Genomic DNA, 24,040 nt, shown 5'->3' with positions numbered 1-24,040 from the left:
TAGCTGTGTGGACTTCACCCCCCGCGCCCACCCCCATCCCCCAGTCCTCTGAAGCAGAGACAAGCCCAGCTTCTGAGGTACAGTGGAGACCTGTAGTGGGTTGTGTGATGTTCTGGTAATGTTCTCAACATATTTGCTTGTCCCAAAGTAATCCCAGCTTTTGTTCCCTATTTTAGTTTCCTTTGTTTTCATCCAGATTCTGAAACTGTTTAACAAGCTGCATTCAGGATTAAATTTAGCTCTTCTCACTTTATAAACCAAGGAATTCGATGTCTGCATTTTCCTTTCAGGGTTAACCCTGAGCCAGACAGGCCTTCATCAAAGGCCAGGTCTGTCAGCCCTGCCTCTTCTGAGGACATTTGCACAGGTTCAGGAGACACCCAGAGTGCACGCTCTCTCGTGGTGGGGTTTTCACACCGTAGAGCAGAGGTGGGTAGGGAAGCTAGGGCAGGGCATTACTGCTAATTCCTGAACTAGCAGCCTCACCTCAGACCATGAGCAAAATCTGTGTATCAGTCAGGGTCCACATAGGACACAGAAACCACACCAGTCACATGAACAGGGACAGTTTTATATAAAGAATTATTAACCAGGAAAAGGTGATTACTTTAAGAGCTGAAAAAGAACTCTAAAGAATATAGGAAAGCAAATGTAGGGTGTACCTACCATGGAAGGAATAAACCAGACCTCCTTGCCCTAAGGCTGACCACAGATCTGTTGGCAGGGCTGGCTACATAATTTGTGGGGTTCAGTCCCCAGTAAAGGTGTGGAGCCTTGTTAAGATCGCAGGAAAAAGTGCTGTCAGCTTTTCCTTCTGAAGTGTCTCAACATCTCGTGGTGTTTTTTATTTGCTACTTAATGTTGCAGTCCCTTGGGCACAGGGATATTCATGGGGTGAGTACAGACCCTCACAAGTGCGCAGGAGCCCTGCCCTGTGATTGGGCACATCTGCAGCCCACCAGCCGCCACCCTCCCCCTCCTACTAGCAGCTACTCCTAGGCATTGAGTCCCAGCCCCTACTGGGGAACTTGAGACAGGTGTCTCCCCTTCCCATGGACCCACTGCTCCATTCCCAGTGTGATTTCACCTTCTGTACTGGAATGTCCTCAGTTACCCGGATAAGGGGTAGGCCGAAGCCCAAGATCAAATAGTAAAGAATAGTTGTGTATTCAAACCTCGTTGTCTTCCTTCAAGCCCTGTTCTCATTTGTAAGTAAAAATCTGGCCCTGCCTACTTCACTTCAGGTTCTTGTGCTTGGCCTGGGGCTCTGCCCATGGCAGTTGCTCTACCAAGATTTCTCAACATCACCATTATTGAAATTTTAGACTGAGTAATTTGTTGTGAGGGACTGCCCTATACATTGTGGCATCTCTGACCTCTTCCTGTTAGATGCCAGTAGCACCTCACCAGTGTGACAATCCAGACCGTCTCCAGACACTGCCAGATGTCCTGGGAGGCGGAGTTGTCCTCAGGTGAGAACTGCTGCTCTGATTCAGCAGTCAGATCTTCTGACACTTGTTTTCTCTTCTTCTTCAGCTTTCCGCTTGGCCCTCATCCAACTTCAAGTTTCTTCCATCAAATCGGATAATCTCACTCGAGCTTGTGGCCTTGTCCGGAAGGCAGCCGCACAAGGAGCAAAAATTGTTTCCCTGCCAGTAAGTATGGAGGAGCCACCCCTTTCTGGGAACCGTGGGACCCACAGAATAGTATCTGCCAGCTCTGGTTTTCCTCTTGTGTCCGGCGTCCAGCAAGGCCCTTTGGGGGCCAGGATTGTGTCATGTTTGTCTGAAAGGTGACCCTCGCTGGGGCCTCTGTGGCTGGACGTGCCCATGTGGTTATAGGTCTTTAACGTGAGGATCACCTACTCTGCTCAGAACCCTAGTGGGCTGAAGGACTTACCTAAAGCTGAAATACTCCACCTCGGATATTTCCCTTCTTTCCTTATATAATTCTTTTTTTTTTTTAATCCTTTCCCCAGGGTATGTTTTCTCTTGATATTGAGAGAGAGAAAGAGAGAGAGAGAGAGAGAGAGAGAGAGAGAGAGATGAGAATCATTGACTGGTTGCCTCCCATATGCACCCTGACTAGGAATGAACTTGCAACCTTTTGGTGTATTGGATGACGCTCCAGCCAACTGAGCCACCCAGCCAGGGCTCCTTGTATAATTCTTTATAGGACCAGGATGTATTTTAGAGCTAAACCTCCAACATTTAAAAAAAAAAATTTTGAAAACTGAAACTATTAGAAATATTTAGGAAGCCTGTGGTGTCTTTCTAAATGTAGGATTCTGCATCTCTTTTCTAGGTGATTTCTTTTAAAACAACCAGCTGAAGGTTGCAACACATTTGCTTGTCATCAAGTAGGGGGTTAGCTCCAGAGAAGGATCCTGCGGGGTCAGTGGTGGAACTAATTCCAGACAGCCCCTCCCCCACTCTCTCCCTCCATGGGGAAGAGGCAGCCCTTTGAAAACCCTGCTTAGATTGACTGGAGAATTTTCAGGGCTGCCTTGTATCATGGCCTCCAGGCCATCACAGATATGGCCAGTGAGTAGGAACCTTTAACAGGGGAGCTTGAGATCTTAATCTTAATCCCATCTTCGTTACCACTCCAGTCCTGGGACTCACCTGTACTTGAACCCTAATCATGGCCTCTGGTTGGTTTGTGTTGCCCGGCATTAGAGTTAAAGGCCAGGAGTGAAGCACTTGAATTCAGCTCTGCTTCTCTATCTGACATACGTCTTGTACAAGCTGGTAAGCTTGAGTTCCTTAGCACAGTGTGTGGTGCACAGGCAATCTCAATAAATGCAACGCGAATGAATTAGAGTCAAAGTCTAGTGGATTTTGCTTTTCCTTTATCACAGAGCTGTGGCAGACAGACGTGTCCTGGGGAATGAGGTTCCGCAGGATCAGAATGATAGAGCTGAAAGGGAGCTTAAAAACAGTTCGTTTTACCGATGAGGAAATGTCTTAACGTCTGTGGCTTTCAAAGCTTCTGTATTTTTCCAATCCCAGGCTTTATTGCTTTACATAGTTAATATAATTTTGAGCCTATGGATTCATCCTAACGAAGTCCTGAGGGTAAGCCCGTTGCAGTGGGCCTAGGTGCCCTGGGAACGTGCAGCTCTCCTGTAGACTCGAGGGAGAGGCCGTTCCCACCTTCTGCCAAGATGACCAGGGTCTGGCTGAGCACAGGTGCCTTGTCTCTTCTAAGCCCCACCTGACCCAGCTGCTGAGACCTGCCTGTGTCTACAGGCTCTGCAACCCTGGGACCTCACTGTTTTTGTGTGTGTATGTGTGTGTGTGTGTGTGTGTGTTTAATCAGCTGTGTTTTATCCCTTTCAGAGCAGAGCTAGAAGCAGCAGCTCTGTCTTCTTACAGCAGAACTTTAAAATGGGTTGGGTGTTTTGATGTTTTTTTTCTCTCTTTTTCTCTGCTAACATTATTCTAGGAATGCTTTAATTCTCCATATGGCACAAACTATTTTCCTGAATATGCAGAGAAAATTCCCGGTGAATCCACACAGAAGCTCTCAGAAGTAGCAAAGGAGTGCAGCATATATCTCATTGGAGGTAACTTTCTACCCTCAAGGTATAATGGCTGAACATTAAAAGCATATGGATAATTTTTGTTGTTTCACTTAAACCATGGAATACGAATTAGACATTGAAAAGAATGAGGTAGGTCTATATGTAGTAAAGGGGAGAGCTCATCCAGACAGACTGTTAAGTGGGAAAAGAGCAGGTTCAATATGATATGAACAAGTACTCCCATTCATATTAATCCCCCACACAAAAAGTTATTGATTTTTATATGTAGTTTTGCATGTAACACATAGTTAGTGTTGTAGAAGGACACACACTGAACTGGTAATGATGATTTTCCCTGGAGAAGGAGTGGGAGTGAAGGCGCAGGTGGAAGTATGGAAAGAAAAACCATACCTGAGTGTCTTTCATTTTACTAATACAGGGTTAAGGAGATTGTTTTTCTTAAAGAGGCTACATACATCAAGGTAGCTTTATGTGGTTGTAAAATAAATTACAAAATGTTCTGTTTGCTTAAAAAAATCAGTACAGTAAAACTGTTTAATAAGTACAGCAAACAAAATTATTTCTGTATTATGCTATGTTAAGAATTAGAAATGAGTAAGAGGTAGAAAAAGAAGGCAAAGCAAGAGGAGGCAGGACTGGGAACTAAGTGAGTGATGGACAGACATGTGGCTACATTCCCATCTTGAGGTCTTTGTGATGCAGCTATATTGCTGGGGGGCCTGGTGAATTTAAGTTGAGCAACAGTGAATTCCCCATGTTGCTTCAGTGTTTCAGATTAAATTTTGCTCAAGATCAAAGCTGAATTCAGAAACAGTTTGGATATTTTTGAAACTTGTTTTTAGCATCTGACCTAGTTGTAGAAGGACACACACTGAACTGGTAATGATGATTTTCTACACTAGTTATCTACACTCTGGAATTTATCTCTGAAAGATTGTATTCAGTCTTTAAATGTTCTGATTAAATGACCCTTAGAAGATAGTAAACTGTATTGTTAGACCTAAGTGACAGTTTATCAAGCCTCTGTCCAGTTCCAAAAGAATGCTTTATTCAGAATGTTTTCTGTGCCTGCGTCTTTCTCCTCTCAACAAAAGGTTCCATTCCTGAAGAGGATTCTGGGAAATTGTATAACACCTGTGCCGTGTTTGGGCCTGATGGAGCTTTACTAGTAAAGCACAGAAAGGTAAGTAGGAAATGTGGCAAGTCTCATTGCCTCTTGAGAATTTACTATGAAGTCCCCTGTTTCTTCTCATTGTGTTGTACACACATCAGGCATTTTGACTGGGTGGCACAATTGGCTATTCTTGGATTTGGCATTTTGATACAAATTTTAGACTTGGCCTGTCAAAGGAAAAACCTGCAGGAATTTAGTTAGGATTGCATTGAATATATAGAGATCGTTTGGGGAGTGTTGACATCTTTGCAGTAGTAAATGCATATACATTTAGGATTATTAAGTCTTCCTGGTAAGTTCATTCTTCTTTTGTTATGGAATGTCTGTTCTGCTTTGTTTTTTTTTCCCCTTGTAATACTCTTTTTCTTGAAGTTTATTTTATCTCTGATAATACTGTAGCCACTCTTCTTGTACTTAACCTTGGTGCGTCTTTTTTTAATCTTTTCTTTCAAGCTATGTGTGTCTTTATATTTAAAATTTGTAGGTAGCATATAGTTGGGTTTTGCTTTTTTATTCATTCTGACAATCTTTGCCTTTTAACTGAAGTAGTTACTCCATTATAGTGAATACTACTGTCCCGGTACACGGATTCGTACACATTGAAAGGAAATGAATTAGAAGAAATATTTTAATATCGCTATTTGCGTCTTGCTAATGAAAAGAAAAATAGGATTCTACCGAGTCTCCTATCTACCTACTCCAGGACTTCTGTGAGGACCAAATGAGATGCACATAAAAACGCTTCACAAACATTTGGTTACAGTGTGAAATGTTTACAGCTGGCTATAAAGCAAGTTGGGTTCCTGGACTGAAGAAACTGAAAGGAGGCTAGGTGCTAGGGAGAGGAAGCCAGGTGTTGCTACATGACGTCATTACCCAGCTCCCACAGCCACCATTTCCAGGCTGGGCTGGGCTGGGCTGTGGGCCGCATTTTGCACCATGGGGTCTTGGCAGCATTGGCTGCAATTGGTGGAGTATCACTCCCGGATGGTGGCAGGGCCTGTGTCCCGCGTGGGGAAAGCTGAGTGTTGGTTTGTCAGTGCCAGGTCCATGGTGCCGTTTATTTTTAAATGGCCAATTCGCCTCATGGCAGCTCCTGCATTGAGCGTCTGCCCCCTGGTGGTCAATGCGTATCATAGCTACCAGTCAGATGGACAGACAGCCTTTTATACATATAGATAATTATTGATATGGATGGATTTAAGCACATAGACATTTAACTGGTTTTTTTTATTTCTGTTATTCTTCTTTTCTGCATTCTTTGGGGTTGAGTATTTTTTAGAATTCCATTTTAATTTGTCCATTGGCTTTTAAATTATACCTCCTCTGCTGTTTTTTTTGTTGTTGCCCTAGGCATTACAATATACACCCTTATTTTATCACAGTCTACTTAGAGTTAATATTATATTTCTTCATATGAAATTTCTAAGCCCTTACCATTTTTAAACTATGGTTGACACGCATATTGTGTCTACATACATTGTAAATTTCACAAAGAATGTATTTTTAAAATAGAAATCTTTGTTTACTCAAATATTTACCATTGATATTTTCCTAACCTTCCTGAAGATCCTAGTTCTATCTGGTATTTTTACCTTCAAAAAGAAAGACCTCCCTTCGCTTTTTTTGTAGTGAGGATCTACTAGCTATGAATTTTCTTATTTTTTGTTTATGAACATCTTTAGTTTGCCTTCATTCTTGACAGAGGTTTTTGGTGGAATAGAATTCTGGGTTGACAGTTTTATTTTTTCCCTAACAGTTGGAGAGACCTTTTTCAATTATCTTCTAGCCTCTTTTTTCTTTTTTTCCTGATTAGTTAGTGGTAACTTGTATTATAGTTCTTTATGTGTAACTTGTGTTTTTATCTGCCTGCCTTCAAGATTTCTCTTGTGTATTTTTTAGTGGTTAATATTTTGTCTCTCAGGTACCTAGGTGGTTTTCTTTCTTTTTTTTTTTTTTTAAATTATTTTATTGATTTTTTACAGAGAGGAAGGGAGAGAGAGAGAGAGAGTTAGAAACATCAATGAGAGAGAAACATTGATCAGCTGCCTCCTGCACACCTCCCACTGGGGATGTGCCCGCAACCAAGGTACATGCCCTTGACTGGAATCGAACCTGGGACCTTTCAGTCTGCAGGCCAACGCTCTATCTACTGAGTCAAACCAGTTAGGGCTAGGTGGTTTTCTTTGTATTTGTTGTGCTTCATGAAACTTGACATTTTAGTCTTCCACCATATGTAGGAAATTTGGGGACATAATTTTGTTACAGATATTTCTGTCCCATTCTCTTTTTATAGGATTCCAGTTTTGATACTGTTCCTCCAAACCAGGTCACCAAGGCTCTGGTTCTTTGTTTTTATTTTCCCAACCTTTTTTCTTTCTCTTCTTCAGATTGGACAATTTCCACTAATTTATATTCTGAATCTTTCTTTTGTAATCTCCAATCTCCTATAACCCAATCCAATGAAATTTTTAAAAATTTCAGTTACTGAATTTTTCAGTTCTAAAATTTTCCAGTTCTTTTTTTTTTTTTTTTAAGTGTATTTTTATTGATTTCAGAGAGGAAGGGAGAGGGAGAGAGAGATAGAAACATCAATGATGAGAGAGAATCATTGACAGGCTGCCTCCTGCACGCCCACAGTGGAGCCCGCAACCCGGCATGTGCCCTGATCAGAAATCGAACTGTGACCTCCTGGCTCATAGGTTGATGCTCAACCACTGAGCCATGCCAGCTGGGCTCATTTGGTTCCTTTTTATAGCTCTTATTTCTCTACCAATATTTCTATTTAATTCATTGCGAGCATATTTTTCTTCATACTCTTGAGCTTAGTTTCAATAGCTGCTTTAAAATTTTTGGTAATTACCACATCTTGGTCATGTTGGGGTCTGCCCCACACATCTGTAATTCAGTGGTGAGCCAGAGATGCCCGCAATTGCATATGTAGAATTTTGTGCTCTTTCTCTTTGATTTTATCCTTTTCAGGATTTTCCCCTCACTTCCCAGCTGCTGTGAAACTGTTTTCGGGTTTCTCAAGCCAATGTGATTGTGGGTAGTTTTCCCCACTATTCCCAACAACAACTGGGGCCTTGCTTCCAACCAAGAGCAGTAAACAAATGGGACACTCACCCAGTGTTATTCCCTTCTAAGTATTGACTTCCCTTCAGTTTTTCCCTGATGTTGATCATTCTCCAGCGCTTTTTATTTTGTCCAGGTTCATAGTTACTTATGAGAAAGCTAATAGGTCTGATAGGAGCCACTCTGCCATTTCAAGAAGAGGAGCCAGGTTGAGCTATTAACTCCATTCTTTTAAGTGCATATATGTCCATGATGTGGCATATATCCCTCCATTTATGTAGGCTTTTAGAAATGTCACATTGGCCCAGCTGGTGGGACTCAGTGGTTGAGCATTGACGTATGAACCAGGAGGTCGGAGTTTGATTCCCGATTGGGGAATATGCCCAGGTTGTGGGCTCAATCCCCAGTGTGGGGCATGCAGGAGGCAGCCGATCAGTGATTCTCTCTCATAATTGATGTTTCTATCTCTCTCCCTCCTTCTCCTTTTCTCTCTGAAATCAACAAAAATATATATTAAAAATAAATAAATAAATATTTCAAATTGTTTTTATAGTTTTTTGGGTATAGTCTATATATCATTTGCTAGGTTTATTCTTCATGGGTATTTTTTGATGCCCTTTCATTTTCTGTTTTTTGGTAGTATAAATAGAAGTACAATTAGTTATAAAAATATTGACCTTGTACATAATAGTAACCTTGCTAATGTCACTCATTAATTCTAATAATTCATCTGTAGGTTTCCTTTGGAGTTTCTAGATATGCAACTTGCCGGGGTTCTTGTCCCAGCATCAAGAAGGGTTCAGAAATCTGGAGAAGGCTGTGCGTAGATTTTAAATAAGAGTCCAGAGACGAAGTATAATTTTGAAAGGCATTTGGGGGTCAGAGGAGCTTAGCTAAAGGAGCTAAGATCCAAGATCTAAATTCTCAGGTCTCAGGTCTAAGGCCTTAGGTTCTCCTCGTCCCCAGGACCCCATGCTTTTTATTAACACAATTTGTCCTGAGGCGAGGCAGAGATATACACTTCAAAGGGTCAGGGTTTCAATACAGAGTCCATTGTCAGAATGGGGGAATTATCCTACGGCTGTCCAGGTGTTTGGCCAGTAGGAGGCAATAACATGTAGATTAAGATGCCCTTTAGCTGTCTGGCAGCCAAGAAATCAATTTAATGTATCCTATTCAGGTTTGGGGAAATACCTTCAGCCATTCCCAGATGCAGTCCTGCTGTCATGCTGGAATTGGTCTCCAGCAGCAATTATATATTCTGATCACAGATTCAATTTGTGTTCTTTCTAATCCTTATACATTTTATTACTTTCTTTTGCCTTATTGCTTTGGTTAGGACCTCTGATAGAGTTTTCAATAGTAGGTGTTTTTGTATTGTTCCTGATCTTAAAAGAGAAGGCTTTTAATATGGCACCATTAGGTACAGTGTTTCTTTAGTGTTGTTTTTTAGATACTCTTATCAGACTAAGGAAATTCCCTTACTAGAAGAGTTTTCCATTTTTGTTTTTAAAATAAGAATGGATGCCCAGACGGCATGGTTCAGTGTTTGAGCATCGACCTATAAACCAGGAGGTCATGGTTTGATTCCTGATCAGGGCACATGCCTGGGTTTCAGGCTCAATCCCCAGTGTTGGGTGTACAGCTGATCAATGATTCTCTCTCATCATTGATGTTTCTATCTCTCTCCCTCTTCCTTCCTCTCTGAAATCAATAAAAATATATTTTAAAAAATAATCCTATATAATAAAGAGCTAATATGCTAATTAGACCGAACAGCTGTCTGGACGACCTTCTGGATGAAGCTGGGGCTGCGAGGGCTGGCCAAAGCAGCCAGGGCTACAAGGGCCGGCCGGGGCTGCGAGGGCCAGCTGGGCAGCTGAGGCTGTGAGGGGCTGCGGCTGCGAGGGGTGCGAGGGCTGCGAGGGCTGCGAGGGCTAGCCGAGGCAGCCGGGGCTGCGAGGGCCGAGCTCCTTGCACAAATTTTGTGCATCGGGCCTCTAGTAATAAAATAAGAATGGATGGCCTGGCTGGTGTGGCTCAGTGATTGAGCGTCGACCTATGAACCAGGAGGTAACCATTGGATTCCTGGTCAGAGCACATGCTGGGGTTGCACATTCAATCCCCAGGGCATGTGCAGGAGGCAGCTGATCAATGAGAATTTTCTCTTATCATTGACGTTTCTCTCTCTCTCTCTCTTCTTCTTCTCTGAAATCAGTAAAAAAATATATTTTTTTAAAAAAGAATGGATGTTGAAGTTTACCAAATGCTCATTATGCACCTAAGATGCTCATATGACTTTTCTCCTTTATTCTGTGCCATGGTCAGCAAACTGCGGCTCGCGAGCCACATGCAGCTCTTTGGCCCCTTGAGTGTGACTCTTCCTAAGCCTTAGGAGTACCCTAATTAAGTTAATAACAATGTACCTACCTATATAGTTTAAGTTTAAAAAATTTGGCTCTCAAAAGAAATTTCACTCGTTGTACTGTTGATATTTGGCTCTGTTGACTAATGAGTTTGCCGACCACTGTGTTAGTGTAATAAATCAGAAACCAATTTGGAAGTTATTCTTTTTGTAAATTGCTGCATTTGGTTTGTAAAATTTGACCTATTTTAATTGCTTACCCACTCTCCTCCTCTCCTGCCCATGTGTCAGTTTGATTCTGATTGAGGAGTCTTCATGTAGCATTTATATTGAATAAAAATCTTCCCATAAGAAATCTAGACATTGATTTGTACACCACCTAGGAAAGAAGGGTCATAAAACCTACAATATCATGGTCCCATTTCCTGTGTTAGAATTCATTTTGATAGTGTCGGATGGTGGGGTGGGTTGTGGGCATGTTGCGGTGCTGTTTGTACAGTTGCTCTTAGGTCACCCCCCATATCTGGCCGTGGACAGATTGTTTTTATTGCCATGAACTCTGCTGGAAAAGCGGTAACTGAAGCCTGTATTTGTGCTGCAGCTCCATCTGTTTGACATTGATGTTCCTGGGAAAATCACATTTCAAGAATCTAAAACATTGAGTCCTGGTGATAGTTTCTCTACATTTGAGACTCGTACGTACCAGATAAGTCCACCTCTTTTTGCAGTCCCAGTAAAAGAGGACCAGGTATTCCTTTGTTGTTGTTTTCTTTATTATGCCCCTCCCTAATTTCTTTTTTTAAAAAAATTAATCCTCACCCCCAAGATATTTTTCCATTGATTTTTAGAGAGAGTGGAAGGGAGGGGGAGAGACAGAGAGAAAGAAGCATTGATGTGAAGGAGATACAATTGGTTGCCTCCAGCACTCACCCAGACCCAGGCCAGGGATCCAGCCTACATGCTGTTAACTGGAATTGAACCCGAGACCCTACAGTCCTTGGGCCAATGCTCTATCCCAGCGGTTCTCAACCTGTGGGTCGCGACCCCTTTGGAGGTCGAACGACCCTTTCACAGGGGTCGCCTGAGACCATTGGAAAACACATATATAATTACATATTGTTTTTGTGATTAATCACTATGCTTTAATTATGTTCAATTTGTAACAATGAAATTGGGAGTCACCACAACATGAGGAACTGTATTAAAGGGTCGCGGCATTAGGAAGGTTGAGAACCACTGCTCTATCCACTGAATCAAACCAGCTAGAGCACTCCCCAGTTTCCTTACATAACCTGGCTGAAAGGCCAGAAGTGAGAAGGGCAGAGAGCGGTCAGAGATCTGGAAAGGGCGGGCTGAATGGAGAACTAAAGAGTTTGACATGACTTTGCTCTTCCATTTGGCTACAGCCTCCTATTAGTGTGATAGTTTCCAGAGTGAACTTGTTAGGCCATAATTGAGCACCTCTCACTTAGATAATAAGCATTCAGTTAGAATGAATTTCTCATTTCTACTCTGCTGACGTAAATGACGTCTTTACGAGGTGACATCCAAGCAAGATCAAGCTTATAGATTTTCTCCACCATGGGCCCTGTGTATCCCCATCGGTCAGTGATATTAGCTCAGAGGCTTTACCCTCACACCATGCTGCAGGCTAACTTTCACTTGTGCGTTTTCTGTTTGAAAACAGCTTACTGCCGAGTGGGCCTAGGCATCTGCTACGACATCCGCTTTGCAGAGCTTGCACAAGTCTACGCGCAGAGAGGTAGGGCAGCACTGTGGTTGTGTTGTGTGGGTGCTTGGAGGTTTGAATGGATAGAGGGAGCCCTTAGTCGGAAAAGCTGGAGGAGAGGTCTTAACCTCTCCACCCCCATCTGGCTTCTCACACTTTTGCTGTGTATGGACAGTGTGGTTTTCCAGAGGTTGTGATTTAGCACGCCATGCGGCTAAGGCAGGAGCCAGACTCTTAAACATCTGCTCCACCCTTCCAGCCCTTCCTGCTACTGTGTTTGCAAAGAGTCCCTTGGAGCCCAGTAGAAATGAAAACATGGTCTGTTCCTCGTGGATTTCACTATGCATAGTCCTAGATAGTGGGTGCAGTGGAAATGTAGTCAGTGACATTTTGGTCCAGAGAAAAGGTGTCCTACCACCTAGCACCAAACCACGTCAGAAGATCTGGGTTCTGGTTCCAACTCTTTCCCCTACCTGGTATGATACTTTGGGTAAACGATTTCATTTCATTGTGGCTCCCAGTTTTCTCATAGGGATGGTGAGGACGAAGGAGAGAGAACTTATTAAAGCTCCTTGTATGGCACTCAACAAATATTAGCAGCCCTACTAGCCTGTTGAAGCTACTCTGGTTCTGAATCAGCTGTCACTGAATGCAGTGAGGTGGATGCCGACAGTTTGCCTGCTCTGGGAAAGGCGGAGGCTTGGACTCTGGGTCGGCAGACTCTGTGGAGTCTTGTCCCTGAGCCTAGAAGCACCTCCTCTGCCCCTCCTTTCAGGTGAAGGGAATTATAGAGCGTGACCCTCGGCCATGCAGAGCTGACCCTCTGGTGCCGAGAGAAATCTGAATGATAGTCCCCCCCCCTTTTTTTTTAAGCGAACTCACATGTGGTGTTGGTTATCAATACCACTTTTCTCGTGTGTCCGTCTGCATCACGCAAGTGTCTCTAAGAGAATTCAGAGCCATAACCTAATGTTGCCAGCACTGACTTTTATGTGTGGGAAAGTTGGAGTTTGGTCTTCACTGGTGGAGAGCAAAGGGCGGGACCAGGGAGGTGAGGTGTTCCTCTCACCGACTCTCGGCCTCCCTCTCCCCTAGGCTGCCAGCTGTTGGTCTATCCTGGAGCTTTTAATTTGACCACTGGACCAGCTCACTGGGAGTTGCTTCAGCGAGGCCGGTAAGACAGCATATCAGCATACCTTCCAGCATCCCAGCGTTTCTCTGTGGAAAGATTTCAGGGTGGTCAAAGTGCCAGCCTTCCTGGTACAGAATGGTGCCTGTGACTCAATTCCGCAGCATCCAATTGCATTTCAAATAGGTGCATCTTTTCGTCTTTCAGCCCAAAGGGAAGGCTTCTGCTGGGAACCTTCTCTTCAGAAGCCACAGCACCAATCTCTTAGATTTTGGGAGACTGGTTTTGCATTTCCAAGAGCTTTTAGTGCATCAAGTGGGCAGCGATTTCATTTACTGTGATTAGATGTGAGCTGGTTTCCCTGAGACAGTTGCCGGCAACTTTTACATAGAATTGGAGACCCAAGGAGTATGTATGTTCAGAGCCCAGAAGCCCAGGAAAAGCAGGAGTTATTTTAGCCTGACAGCCCAGGGGAGAGGATTGTGGTCTTCACACAGCTGACCCTGTGCTGTTTGATTGGGGTGCTTACCCCACCCCAACTTCCACAGCAGCCTGCTAGTCCCGGGGATGCTCTGCCAGGAACCTCGTTATAAACCCTTGTGCTTCTAACCTCTAAATGCTGGGCATCACACAACTATCTATCTCTGATGTTTCCTTAGACCTCTGAGGCTGAGCAGTGAAAGGCAGGTAACAAGGGTGGATGGAATATGGAAGGGAAAAGGAGTGTGACTGTGTGTAAACTGCTCTGCAAACCATGAAATGCTTGTCAGAGACGATGGGTTTCTTTATTAAATGTTTTTGTTTGATGCATTTTTTTAAAAAGATATTTTTATTGATTTCAGAGAGGAAGAGAGATAGAAATATCAATGAGGAGAGAAAATCGATAGGCTGCCTTCTGCACGCCCCCTACTGGAGATCGAGCCCCAAACCCAGGCATGTGCCTTGTCTGGGAATCGAACCCTGACCATCTGGTTCATGGGTCAATGCTCAACCACTGAGACACACTGGCCGGGCTTGATTAAATGTTTTTTAAATTGAGGTATAATACACTTACAGAAAAGTGCACGAATTTTGCCTCTACAGGCCGGTCAGTGAATGTTGACGTATGTACCCCCTTCAATCAAGATCAACATATGGAACATTTCCCAATCCCTAGAATGGTCCCTTTTGCTCCTTCCTAGTCAGTGGCCTTTTCTCTCTGCCTAGAGGTGGCTACTGTTCTCCCTTCTAGAGATGATGGTAATTTTTATTGCAGGGGGATGTAGAGGTGTTTGCCTGGTTGCATTGTAGAAGGGGGGGTAGGGGTGTGTGTTATGAATATTAATAAATGCAGTGAAAGTGTAAAGCAAGAAAAGCTTGGGAGAGACCTGCATGACTAGCATGGATCTATTGATTGAGCCCAGAGAGCTCCCAGGTGAGGTGGCTTGGTGTACCCAGGCTGGACACCTGAAGTTCTGATCTAACCTGAGATGATGGCACGGCCACCATTGGCATGGAAGTGCCATATAGCCCTCAATGTGTATTGCCCTATCAAGGCCAACCCATTGGCTTTGGCCACCTTGGCTTGCATTAACCCCAGAGAAGTTCTTTTAGTGGTTGGCTCAGGCCAGAGTCTGTCCACTGTGGCAGTAGTAACATTTTGGACTAGATTATTCTGTGTTGTGGGGGGCTCCCTGTGCACTGTAGGATGGTTAGCAGCATTTCTGACTTCCACCCACTGGATGCGAATAGCATCCCCCTAGTTATGACAATTAAAAAATCTCCAACCCGGCAGGCGTGGCTCAGCGATTGAGCATCAACCTGTGAACCAGGAGGTCATGGTTTGATTCCTGATCAGTGCATGTGCCTGGGTTGCCAGCTCAATCCTCAGGGTGGGGCATTCAGAAGTCATCCAATCAATGACTCTCTCTCATCATTGATGTTTCTTTCTGTCTCTCTCTCTCTCTCTCTGAAATCAATAAAAAATTTCTTTTTAAAAAAGAAAGGTCTTCAGACACTGGCAGATGTCCCCTGCTGGCCAAAATTGCCCCAATGAGAACTGGCTTAAGTAATAAGATGATTTTGAAGAGAGGGTTCCGTGGCTTTGCGTGTTTCCTTCTACATCTGAGCCAGCCTGTCCTATCCTAGTTTTGAAAAGAAGGATCGGTTCACTTAGGATAGGAAAGTGCCTCAGATCTATTAATGCATAATATCCCTGTTTTCTTCCATTGACTCCAGGGCTGTTGATAACCAGGTGTATGTGGCCACTGCATCTCCGGCCCGAGACGACAAAGCCTCCTATGTTGCCTGGGGACACAGCACTGTCGTGAATCCTTGGTGAGTGGCCTGAGCAGGGGCAGGCTCGCTAGGAGCTCACTTGGGCGGGTGGGCTGACTGACTGGTGATTGGCCCTGCCCCTCACCCCCCGGGTCCGGTGCCTGCCGGGTGGCTGCCTCTCCTGTGAGGAAGCTTCCACTTGAGGACCATGTGAGAAAGAAACGGCCCTGCTCTCCTGACTGAGGCCTGGCCTTCGCCCTCTTCTGAGTGTCTGTTGTCAGTCAGACTTGGATCATAGGGGAGGGCAGCAGTGATGGGTGGCAGTTCTAGTGAAACAGGCCTCCAATTCTCGGCTTTTGGTTAAAATTTAGACTGGGTGACGGGGCCTCAGGCAGGAATGAGTTACAGGGTGAGGATTCTGCTCCTGGAATACTTAGAGGAGGGGGCGGATGGGTTCAATAAGGGAAACGGAGTTTGTCCTCTGTGAGAGGGCGGAGCATTTTACTGCTCAGCGAGACCAGCATGAGAGTCTGCCCAGGTGCACATGCAGGCTTGCACTGATGCACGTACCATGGTCTCTACCTGCAGTCCACACAGCACTTTTACACGTGGTCTCAGTGTGAACGTCAGGGACTTACCTTCTGGTAAGCCCGGTTTATAGATGGTGGAATTGAAGTTCACAGGCTAAAGTGGCTAGAACTGGTGTTTGGATCCAGGTTTTGACTTCAGAACTTGGATTTATGCCATATGTATGATCACACACACGCTCGCACACACAAACAGATACGTATTTCTACAATTTCAGGATGCACATACCAGTAACAAGGCTGAGAAGGGTCCCTGGTCACTGTGGGGTCTCTTCAGACTCTATAGGACCCACAGATTAAAGCATGTGATAAGGGGAGTCCTTGAAAATGTGACCAGCAAGAGATTCCCTGCACATCAGGATGTGGGGGGCATTGGGAAACTGGAAGGATTAAGTTGGCCTGAAAATTTTCTCGGACGTGATTCCAGTCCCTCTGCCCAGATATTAGTGATGCACCTCTGCTTTGCCTGGCTCTGCTGATGAACTCTGGTGCTGGCCAGGCCAGCCGCTTCTGACAGAGTAACTCTTCAAGATTTACCTTAATTTCTTCCTTTTCAGAATTCCGTTTGTAGGGTTTGGGGCCTTCTGACTTATATTGACTTTGGGATGGGTGCCTGGGGTTAACATAGAGAGAGATCTTTGAATGCCAGGGAAAATGAGGAAGAAAGAGAAAGAGAATAGGAAAGGATTCAGTTAAACGGCATTAATAATTGTGTTTGTAGCTCATTTGTGCCAAATCTGTTAGCGGCCGTCAGGTAAACAGAACCAGTTACCATGTGAGATTGTTTGTTATGCCCGTTACCTTGTGCTGTGCTTTGGAGAGATGGCATTTCCCTAGGTCTGTGTTGGAAGCCCTGCGTTGGGTGGGGAGATGCAGCACCAGAAGTGTTTTCCAGATCAGCCTTTCCCCAGATTTATGAAGGAGTGTTGTTGTCTCCAGGTGTGGGGCTCCTGCCGGGTGTGGTTTCCCCAGCACTGCTACTCATACCCACAGATTGAAACTTTTCCTTCAAACACGGAAGGCCCTTAACATAGGGCTGCAGGGGTCACAGGAGTAAGACCAGAGGTCCACACAGATCTGGGCCATGCCCAGGGCCTGCCTCACTCTCCCAGAGTCAGGGAGCAGCCCTGGGAGGGGTGAAGAAGCAGAGCCAGACCGCCCTTGTGAAGGATTCCTGTGGACATGCACTCCTGAGGGGGTGGGGGGCACCTCCCTTTGGTTATACGTGGCTCTGGCCCAGATGTTTATGTCATGGAATAAGAAAACTAGGAGTTTGCAGTTTAGAAAATATACTCCATAATTTTCTCACTAAATCCTAGCAGAGCTTTTATTTCCACTTTATAATTTATTAAAAGTGACTTGGCTTAAGGCCACACAGCATTTTATTTTATTTTTTTAATATATTTTATTGATTTTTTTACAGAGAGGAAGGGAGAGGGATAGAGAGTTAGAAACATTGATGAGAGAGAAACATCAATCAGCTGCCTCCTGCACACTCCCCACTGGGTATGTGACTGCAACCAAGGTACATGCCCTTGGCTGTAACCGAACCTGGGACCCTTGAGTTCGCAGGCCGATGCTCTATCCACTGAGCCAAACCGGTTAGGGCCACACAGCATTTTAAATGGTAGAACAGGAGTTTATATCCTTACTTTCTGGTTTTAAATCTCGGATTCCTTGCCCTTTGGCCTGTCAGATGGGGAGAAAAGACAGAGAGAGGTCTTGAATATCAGCAAATGTCAGTGAACCCACTCACCTCCCCTGAATCTTTTTCAGGGGGGAGGTCCTGGCCAAAGCTGGCACTGAAGAGACGATCGTGTATTCAGACATAGGTAAGATCTGCCTCGCCCAGGGCATCAGGTTAGGTCTCTGGCATCCCCAATGCTCTGAGGCCAGATTCCATAGCTGGGGCAGCCTGTCACCTGGAGGAGTTCCTTTGTCCCCCCCCCTCCGCCCCTCCCGAGTTTATCCTTGGTTCTTGGTCGAGTCTTCAGGGCTACAGTTCATTTTGTTCATTTTGAGTTATTTTGGTTTGGTTTGAAGTGACTCCAGGGGCTGTGCCAGGCCAGCTGTGCCTCTAGACAAGGCCTGTATTACTGAGTTACTTGCTGAGACTGGTAGTTTTTATACTGTTTGGGAGGAAAAATCCCTTTGGTTAGTGAAGAGTTAATCTTATTAATAGTGCACTTTCCTGTTTTTGCAGACTTGAAGAAGGTGACTGAAATACGCCAGCAAATCCCCATATTTAACCAGAAGCGATCAGACCTCTATGCTGTGGAGGCGAAAAAGCCCTAAGGTTCGTGTTTCCAATGTGTCATGAAATAGGAAAACATGTTTCTGCAACATCAATTCCCTGCTGAATTCTTTAATGGGGATCCTTTTTGTTTGTTTGTTTTTTATTTTAGCCTTCCTTTCCTGGGAACTTTCTATTGAGATGATGGAACTTCAGCACACTGATACTCTCCACACCATATTAAATAGGCAAAAAGGACTCAGGCTGGGCATTGAAGAGCGGGAGGAGAAGGGGATGGTTCCAAACCTTATTCCATAATTAAATTACGTCAAAGAAGTTGATAAAAATATGAGATTTGGGTATTCTGGTGGTTGATTTACCTGATACAAATGTATTTGTGTCATAAACCTCTTATCTCATTGCTAGAATTGGAATCCGTTATGTAGAAAGTGGGTATACTGTTTTCAGCAGTACCTTAAAGTTATATTTTGGGTTTATGAGTAGCTGTGGAAAGCAGGGTGATGGGTCCTTGGTGTTTGTAGGGGAGATGGCAGTCCCTGTTGCAGCCTTCGAGAAGGAGCTAAAGAGTTGACCCCAAACTCTCCAGGTCTTAGGGGCAAGACTGTGTCAGCAGTGAGGCCTGTGGGAGGATGGCAGTAGAAGCATTTGGTCAGGTGCAGGAAGCCATCCATTGTCAATGCTATCATGAGAGTGCATCAAGGAACTCGGAAGGCTGATGAATCTTGAGTTTTAGCAGGGCTAAAAGCTATGCACTGATTGTTCTGTGTTGAGATAGCGATGGCTTGAAGCAATTTCCTGACCTAATAGCCTCAAAGTAAATCTTTACTGACCTTTGAGATTGTCTGCTACCTGTTTGCCGTGCTTAACTGAGGGCAAGATGTGTATCTAAAATTGAATAAAAGCTGACAAGGCCAGGGTTTCAGGGAGCTTCTCCTCTAGACAGAGGTTTCCACCTGGCCCCCCATGCCTTCTAAATTCATATTTCTTGTCTAGTGTTTTCATTTGTGTGCAGCCCCTTTTTAGATTCTGAACCCTAGCCGTGCTGGATGTGGCAGTCAGGCAACTTAAGTATGTCTCTGCAAGAGGTGTCTTTTTTTAAAGATTATTAATTGATTTTGAGAGAGAGAGAAATATTGATCAACTGCCTCCTGCTCACCCCCCAACCGGGGATCTATCCTACAACTCAGGCATGCGTTTTTATCAGGACTCCAACCTGCAACCTTTCAGTGCACAGGATGACGCCCAACCAACTGAGCCACACCAGCCAGGGCAAAAGAGTTTTTCTTGATAGGAGTAAGTGTCTGAAAGTCTCTCTTTTTGTTTTTTCTCTCTAGTAATACTTTTTACCTTGATAAAGGCAAGTTTTTAGCCTAATGGTTCTGGGAATTCTTTGTGGCAATTAAAAATTAAGAATTTCAATGAACTGTTATTTATGTATGTTATAGCTAGGAATGGGCTGGTAATGTTTAACAACTAGCTGTCCAAGAAAAAGCCCTGATTTTGTGGTAGCATTTTCCAATTTCTGTGGTGTAAATACTTCCACCCTGGCCAAGTTCCCTCTATCAATATGATACCTCTACACAAAGAATTGGGAATAGATGTGCACCATCTGACATGTGTTGTGTACATCCATGAAACCCCGTTAGCCAAGGTAATGAAGATGCCCACTCCACCATCAAAAGTTTCCTTGTTCTCTTTTATAATTCCTCTAGTTATTCCTCTTGTTCCCAGGCACTGACTGGCTTTGTCACTGTAGATTAGTTTGAATTTTCTAGAATTACATAAAAGTAATATATGTACCATACCATATATGTACTTTTTAATTTGTCTTTCACCATTAATTGGAGATTATCCATATGTGTGCATCAGTAATTCATTCCGTTTTTATTGCTGAGTAGTAGTCTGTTGTATGGATATACCATCATTTCTCCACCTGTTGATAAGCATTTGAGTTTCCAGTTTTTGGCTATTGCAAATAAAGCTTCTTGTACAAGTTGTTCATTTCTCTTGAGTTAGATATTTAGCATTGGAATGAAATGGTGGGATCATATGTGTATTTCACTACCAAATTGTTTTTCAAAGTGATTGTGCCATTGTACATCACTACCAGCAATCTGTTAGAATCCCAATGTGCTCCACATCCTCACCAACACTTGGTATGATTAGTCTTTTTAATTTCATCCATTTTAATGGGCATGTAATGTTTTCTTGTGGTTTTAATTTGTAGTTCCGTAATCACTAATGATGCTGGGTATCTTTATTTATCTGTATATCTTTGGTAAAGTGTTCATATCTTTCCTTCATATAAGTATTGGGTTATTTACCTTTTTATTAATTATTATGAGTTCTTTATATACTCTAGATAAAAGTCTTTTTTCAGGCATTATGTTTTGCAAATTTATTCTCCAAGTCTGAGAAAAAGAAAGTCTTCATTTTCTTAAAACTAATGCATAAAGAACAAAGGTATTTAATTTTCATGAAGACTGATTAATACTTTTTTTCTTTGAAGTTTGTCTTTTTTTTTTTAATATATATATATTTTTTAAATATATTTTATTGATTTTTTACAGAGAGGAAGGGAGAGAGATAGAGAGTTAGAAACATCGATGAGAGAGAAACATCGATCAGCTGCCTCCCGCACATCTCCTACTGGGGATGTGCCTGCAACCCAGGTACATGCCCCTGACCGGAATCGAACCTGGGACCCCTCAGTCTGCAGGCCGACGCCCTATCCACTGAGCCAAACCGGTTTCAGCTGAAGTTTGTCTTTTCTAAGTTTTATGTAAATGTATTTATGTATTATGTAAATTATCAAATCCAAGGTCACTAAGACTTTATCTTAAATTTAAGTCTATAATCTATTTTCAGTTGTTAATTTTTGTGCGTGGTGTAAGAGTCAAGATTTTTTATTTTATTTATTTTTTTGGCCTATGGTTGCCTGTTGTTCCAGTACCATTTGTTGGAAAGATTATCCTATGCCCATTGAATATCCTTGGCTCATTTAGGAAAAGTGAATTGACCATATACATCTCAGTCTATTTCTGGACTCTATTTTATTTCATCAATCTATTTGTCTGTCTTTACACCAGTAACTAACTGTGTTGATTATTGTGGCTTTCTAGTATGTCTTAAAGTCAGGTAAAATTAGTCCTCTAACTTTTTTTTTCCCCCAAAAAATTGTTTAGACTATTCTAAGTTCTTTGTATTTCTATGTAAATTTCAGAATCAGGTTGTAAATTTTTACAGAAAAGTCTCTAGGGCTTTTTATTGGGATTGCATTGACTCTTGAATGCAGTTTGGTAGAAAAATTGACATTTTAACAGTACTGACCCACTGACCCATGAACATGAGATGTCTTCTCAGTTATTCAGGCCTTCTTTAATTTCTTTTAGCAGTATTTGGTAGTTTTAGTGGAAGAATGCTGGTTTGGCTCAGTGGACAGAACATCGACTTGCAGACTGATGGGTCCAGGATTTAAATCCAGTCAAGGGCACATGTGGAGAGCGGCTACAGCGTTCGGACAGGATCAAGCCTCAGACTGACTTGTGGCAAAGCCACATACAAGTCCCAGCTTGGAGGGCACAACCCTGCCAGCACAAGTATAGCTAAAAGGCTATGGTTATAAGCTTGACTGTATAGTCCGACCCTGCAGTCCGACGTCGCTAAGGGATGTGGGCTGCGGGAGGTGCAGCAAGTGCTGCCTAAACAAGGCTTGATAGAGTTCAGAGAATGGGAATAATAGGAAAGAAGCAGATTTGAAATTCGCAAGAACATTGTAAACATCTTGCCCTTGTTTTGCTTTGTGTGATCTGACTATAAAATAAAGCCACATCACTGTTTCCTCATCCAGGCACAGTGATCCACCTGGTCCTAACTGTATTCTCCTGTTTTCTTTAATCCTTCACTGCCCCTCCTCAAGTTCAACACTGGCCATGCTGGACATGGTTCAGGCACATGCCTGGGTTGTGGGCTCAATCCCCAGTATATGGGATGTAAGAGGCAGCCAATCAGTGATTCTCTTTCATCATTGATGTTTCTCTCCCTCTCCCTTCCTCTCTGAAATCAATAAAAAATATATATTTTTTAAAAAGGTAAAATGATAGACACATACTTCTTTAAAAAAATGCATTTTTTTTGTCCAATGTATCTTCAAGGGCTGCTGGTTCTTCTTTTTTTTTTTTAATGCTAGAGTATTGTTTTATAAACTTCAGTTTCCAATTTCTCACTGCTACTATATAAAATAAAATTTATTTCTGAATTTTATCTTGTAGCCTACAACCTTGCTAAACTCACTTTAGAAGCTTTTTTTGGGTAGATTCTATATGATTTTTAAAAATATAGATGAGCATGTCTGCAAATTAAGACAGTTTATAAAATAAATGAGCTTCTTTCTTTCCAATCTGGTTCCTTTTTTTTTTTTCTGCCTTATGGCATCGGCTAGACCTTTCAGAACAGTGTTGAATAGAAAAGTACACATTTTTATGGTCCTGATCTTATGGAGAAAGCATTTAATCTTTTATAGGTGCCCTCGATCAGATTGGGGGAATTCCCTTCTATTACTAGTGTGCTGAGAGTTTTTATCAAGAAAGGATGCAGAAGCCTTTTCTGCCTTTATTGACACAAGTACATCTTTTCTTCTTTAGCCTGTTTTTATCATGAATTACATTGATTTTGCAATGGTAAACAAATCTTGTGTTTCTGGGATAAATTTCACTTGACCACAATATATTAAAATAAGGTTTTTTAATTTGTTGTTGGATTGATTTGCTAACACTTTAAGAATTATTGCATCGGCCTTGGCTGGGTTGCTTAATTGGTTAGAACAGTGGTCAGCAAACCGCGGCTCGCGAGCCACACGCGGCTCTTTGGCCCCTTGAGTGTGGGTCTTCCACAAAATACCACGTGCGGGCGCGCACGTACAGTGCGATTGAAACTTCGTGGCCCATGCGCAGAAGTCGGTTTTCGGCCTGGGCGAGTCTATTCTGAAGACGTGGTGTTAGAAGAAGTGGGGGGTGTGAGATGCGGCGCAGGCGGGCCGCGGGATAAGCAGCGCGGGGGAGGCGCGCGCGATTCATGCACGAGTTGCGTGAGCCAGTCAGCGGTCTCATGTGCAGTGGTTAGTGCTAGTCGCGTCCGCAAATCGCACAGGTGACAAAAGTACCTACTTGAAGCATAAAGTTACCTGTATTTTTCCAACCAGCTGCAAATCCTACAGGTATTTTTGTCATCAATTTAAGAATTGTAATTCTTTTGTGTTGGTGGCTTTATTATTATAAAATGAAACATTTTTTAGGTGCCCTGTTTGAGATGGCTACAAAGAAGAAGCAAAGAAAAACAGAAGACGAAAACCGTGAATTTAAAGTTGAATTTAAAGTTGAATGTACCTACCTATGTAGTTTAAGTTTAAAAAATTTGACTCTCAAAAGAAATTTCAATCGTTGTACTGTTGATATTTGGCTCTGTTGACTAATGAGTTTGCCGACCACTGGGTTAGAACATGTCCCAATACGCCAAGGTTACGGGTTTGATCCCTGATCCGGGCACATATAAGAATTAACCAGTAAATACATAAATAAGTGGAACAACAAATTGATCTCACTCTCTTTCTCTCTCCCTCCCTAACAATGAATAAAAATAAAGTTAAAAAAATTTACACTGATGTTTATAAGAGATATTTGTCTATAGTGGTTTGTTTGTTTATTTTCTTGTAATACTTATATCAGATTTAGGTCTCAGGGTCTGCTAGTGACTTGGGAAATATTCACTCCCCTTCAGTAGTCTAGGACAGTGGTCGGCAAACTGATTAGCGAAAAGCAGCATGATGATTCATCTGTACCACATGTGTAGAATTTCTTTCTGACAAAGTAACATTTCTTTCTAACTTATGACTACACTAAAGTGCGACCTTCAACGTTTCAAATTCA

At 43.0% G+C, this 24,040-nt stretch overlaps 1 protein-coding gene across 1 annotated transcript; it reads left to right on the top strand.

Moving 5' to 3' along the window:
* Nucleotides 1-1,423: 1,423 nt before the first annotated feature.
* LOC102427670 (omega-amidase NIT2) lies at nucleotides 1,424-19,095 on the top strand (the record flags this gene model as incomplete). Its single annotated transcript, XM_006098382.3, has 10 exons — nucleotides 1,424-1,655; nucleotides 3,448-3,568; nucleotides 4,642-4,730; nucleotides 10,763-10,856; nucleotides 11,849-11,923; nucleotides 12,986-13,064; nucleotides 15,237-15,335; nucleotides 17,639-17,694; nucleotides 18,066-18,158; nucleotides 18,268-19,095. Coding segments are annotated over 9 exons (937 nt in total), but the record flags the coding sequence as incomplete, so codon positions are not given.
* Nucleotides 19,096-24,040: the final 4,945 nt, after the last annotated feature.

The sequence above is a fragment of the Myotis lucifugus genome, unplaced genomic scaffold (genome assembly GCF_000147115.1).
Source record: "Myotis lucifugus unplaced genomic scaffold, Myoluc2.0 scaffold_231, whole genome shotgun sequence".
In the NCBI taxonomy this organism is placed as follows: domain Eukaryota; kingdom Metazoa; phylum Chordata; class Mammalia; order Chiroptera; family Vespertilionidae; genus Myotis; species Myotis lucifugus.
The sequence above is the reverse complement of the archived record's forward strand: the minus strand, read 5'-3'. Positions and strand labels throughout refer to the sequence as shown.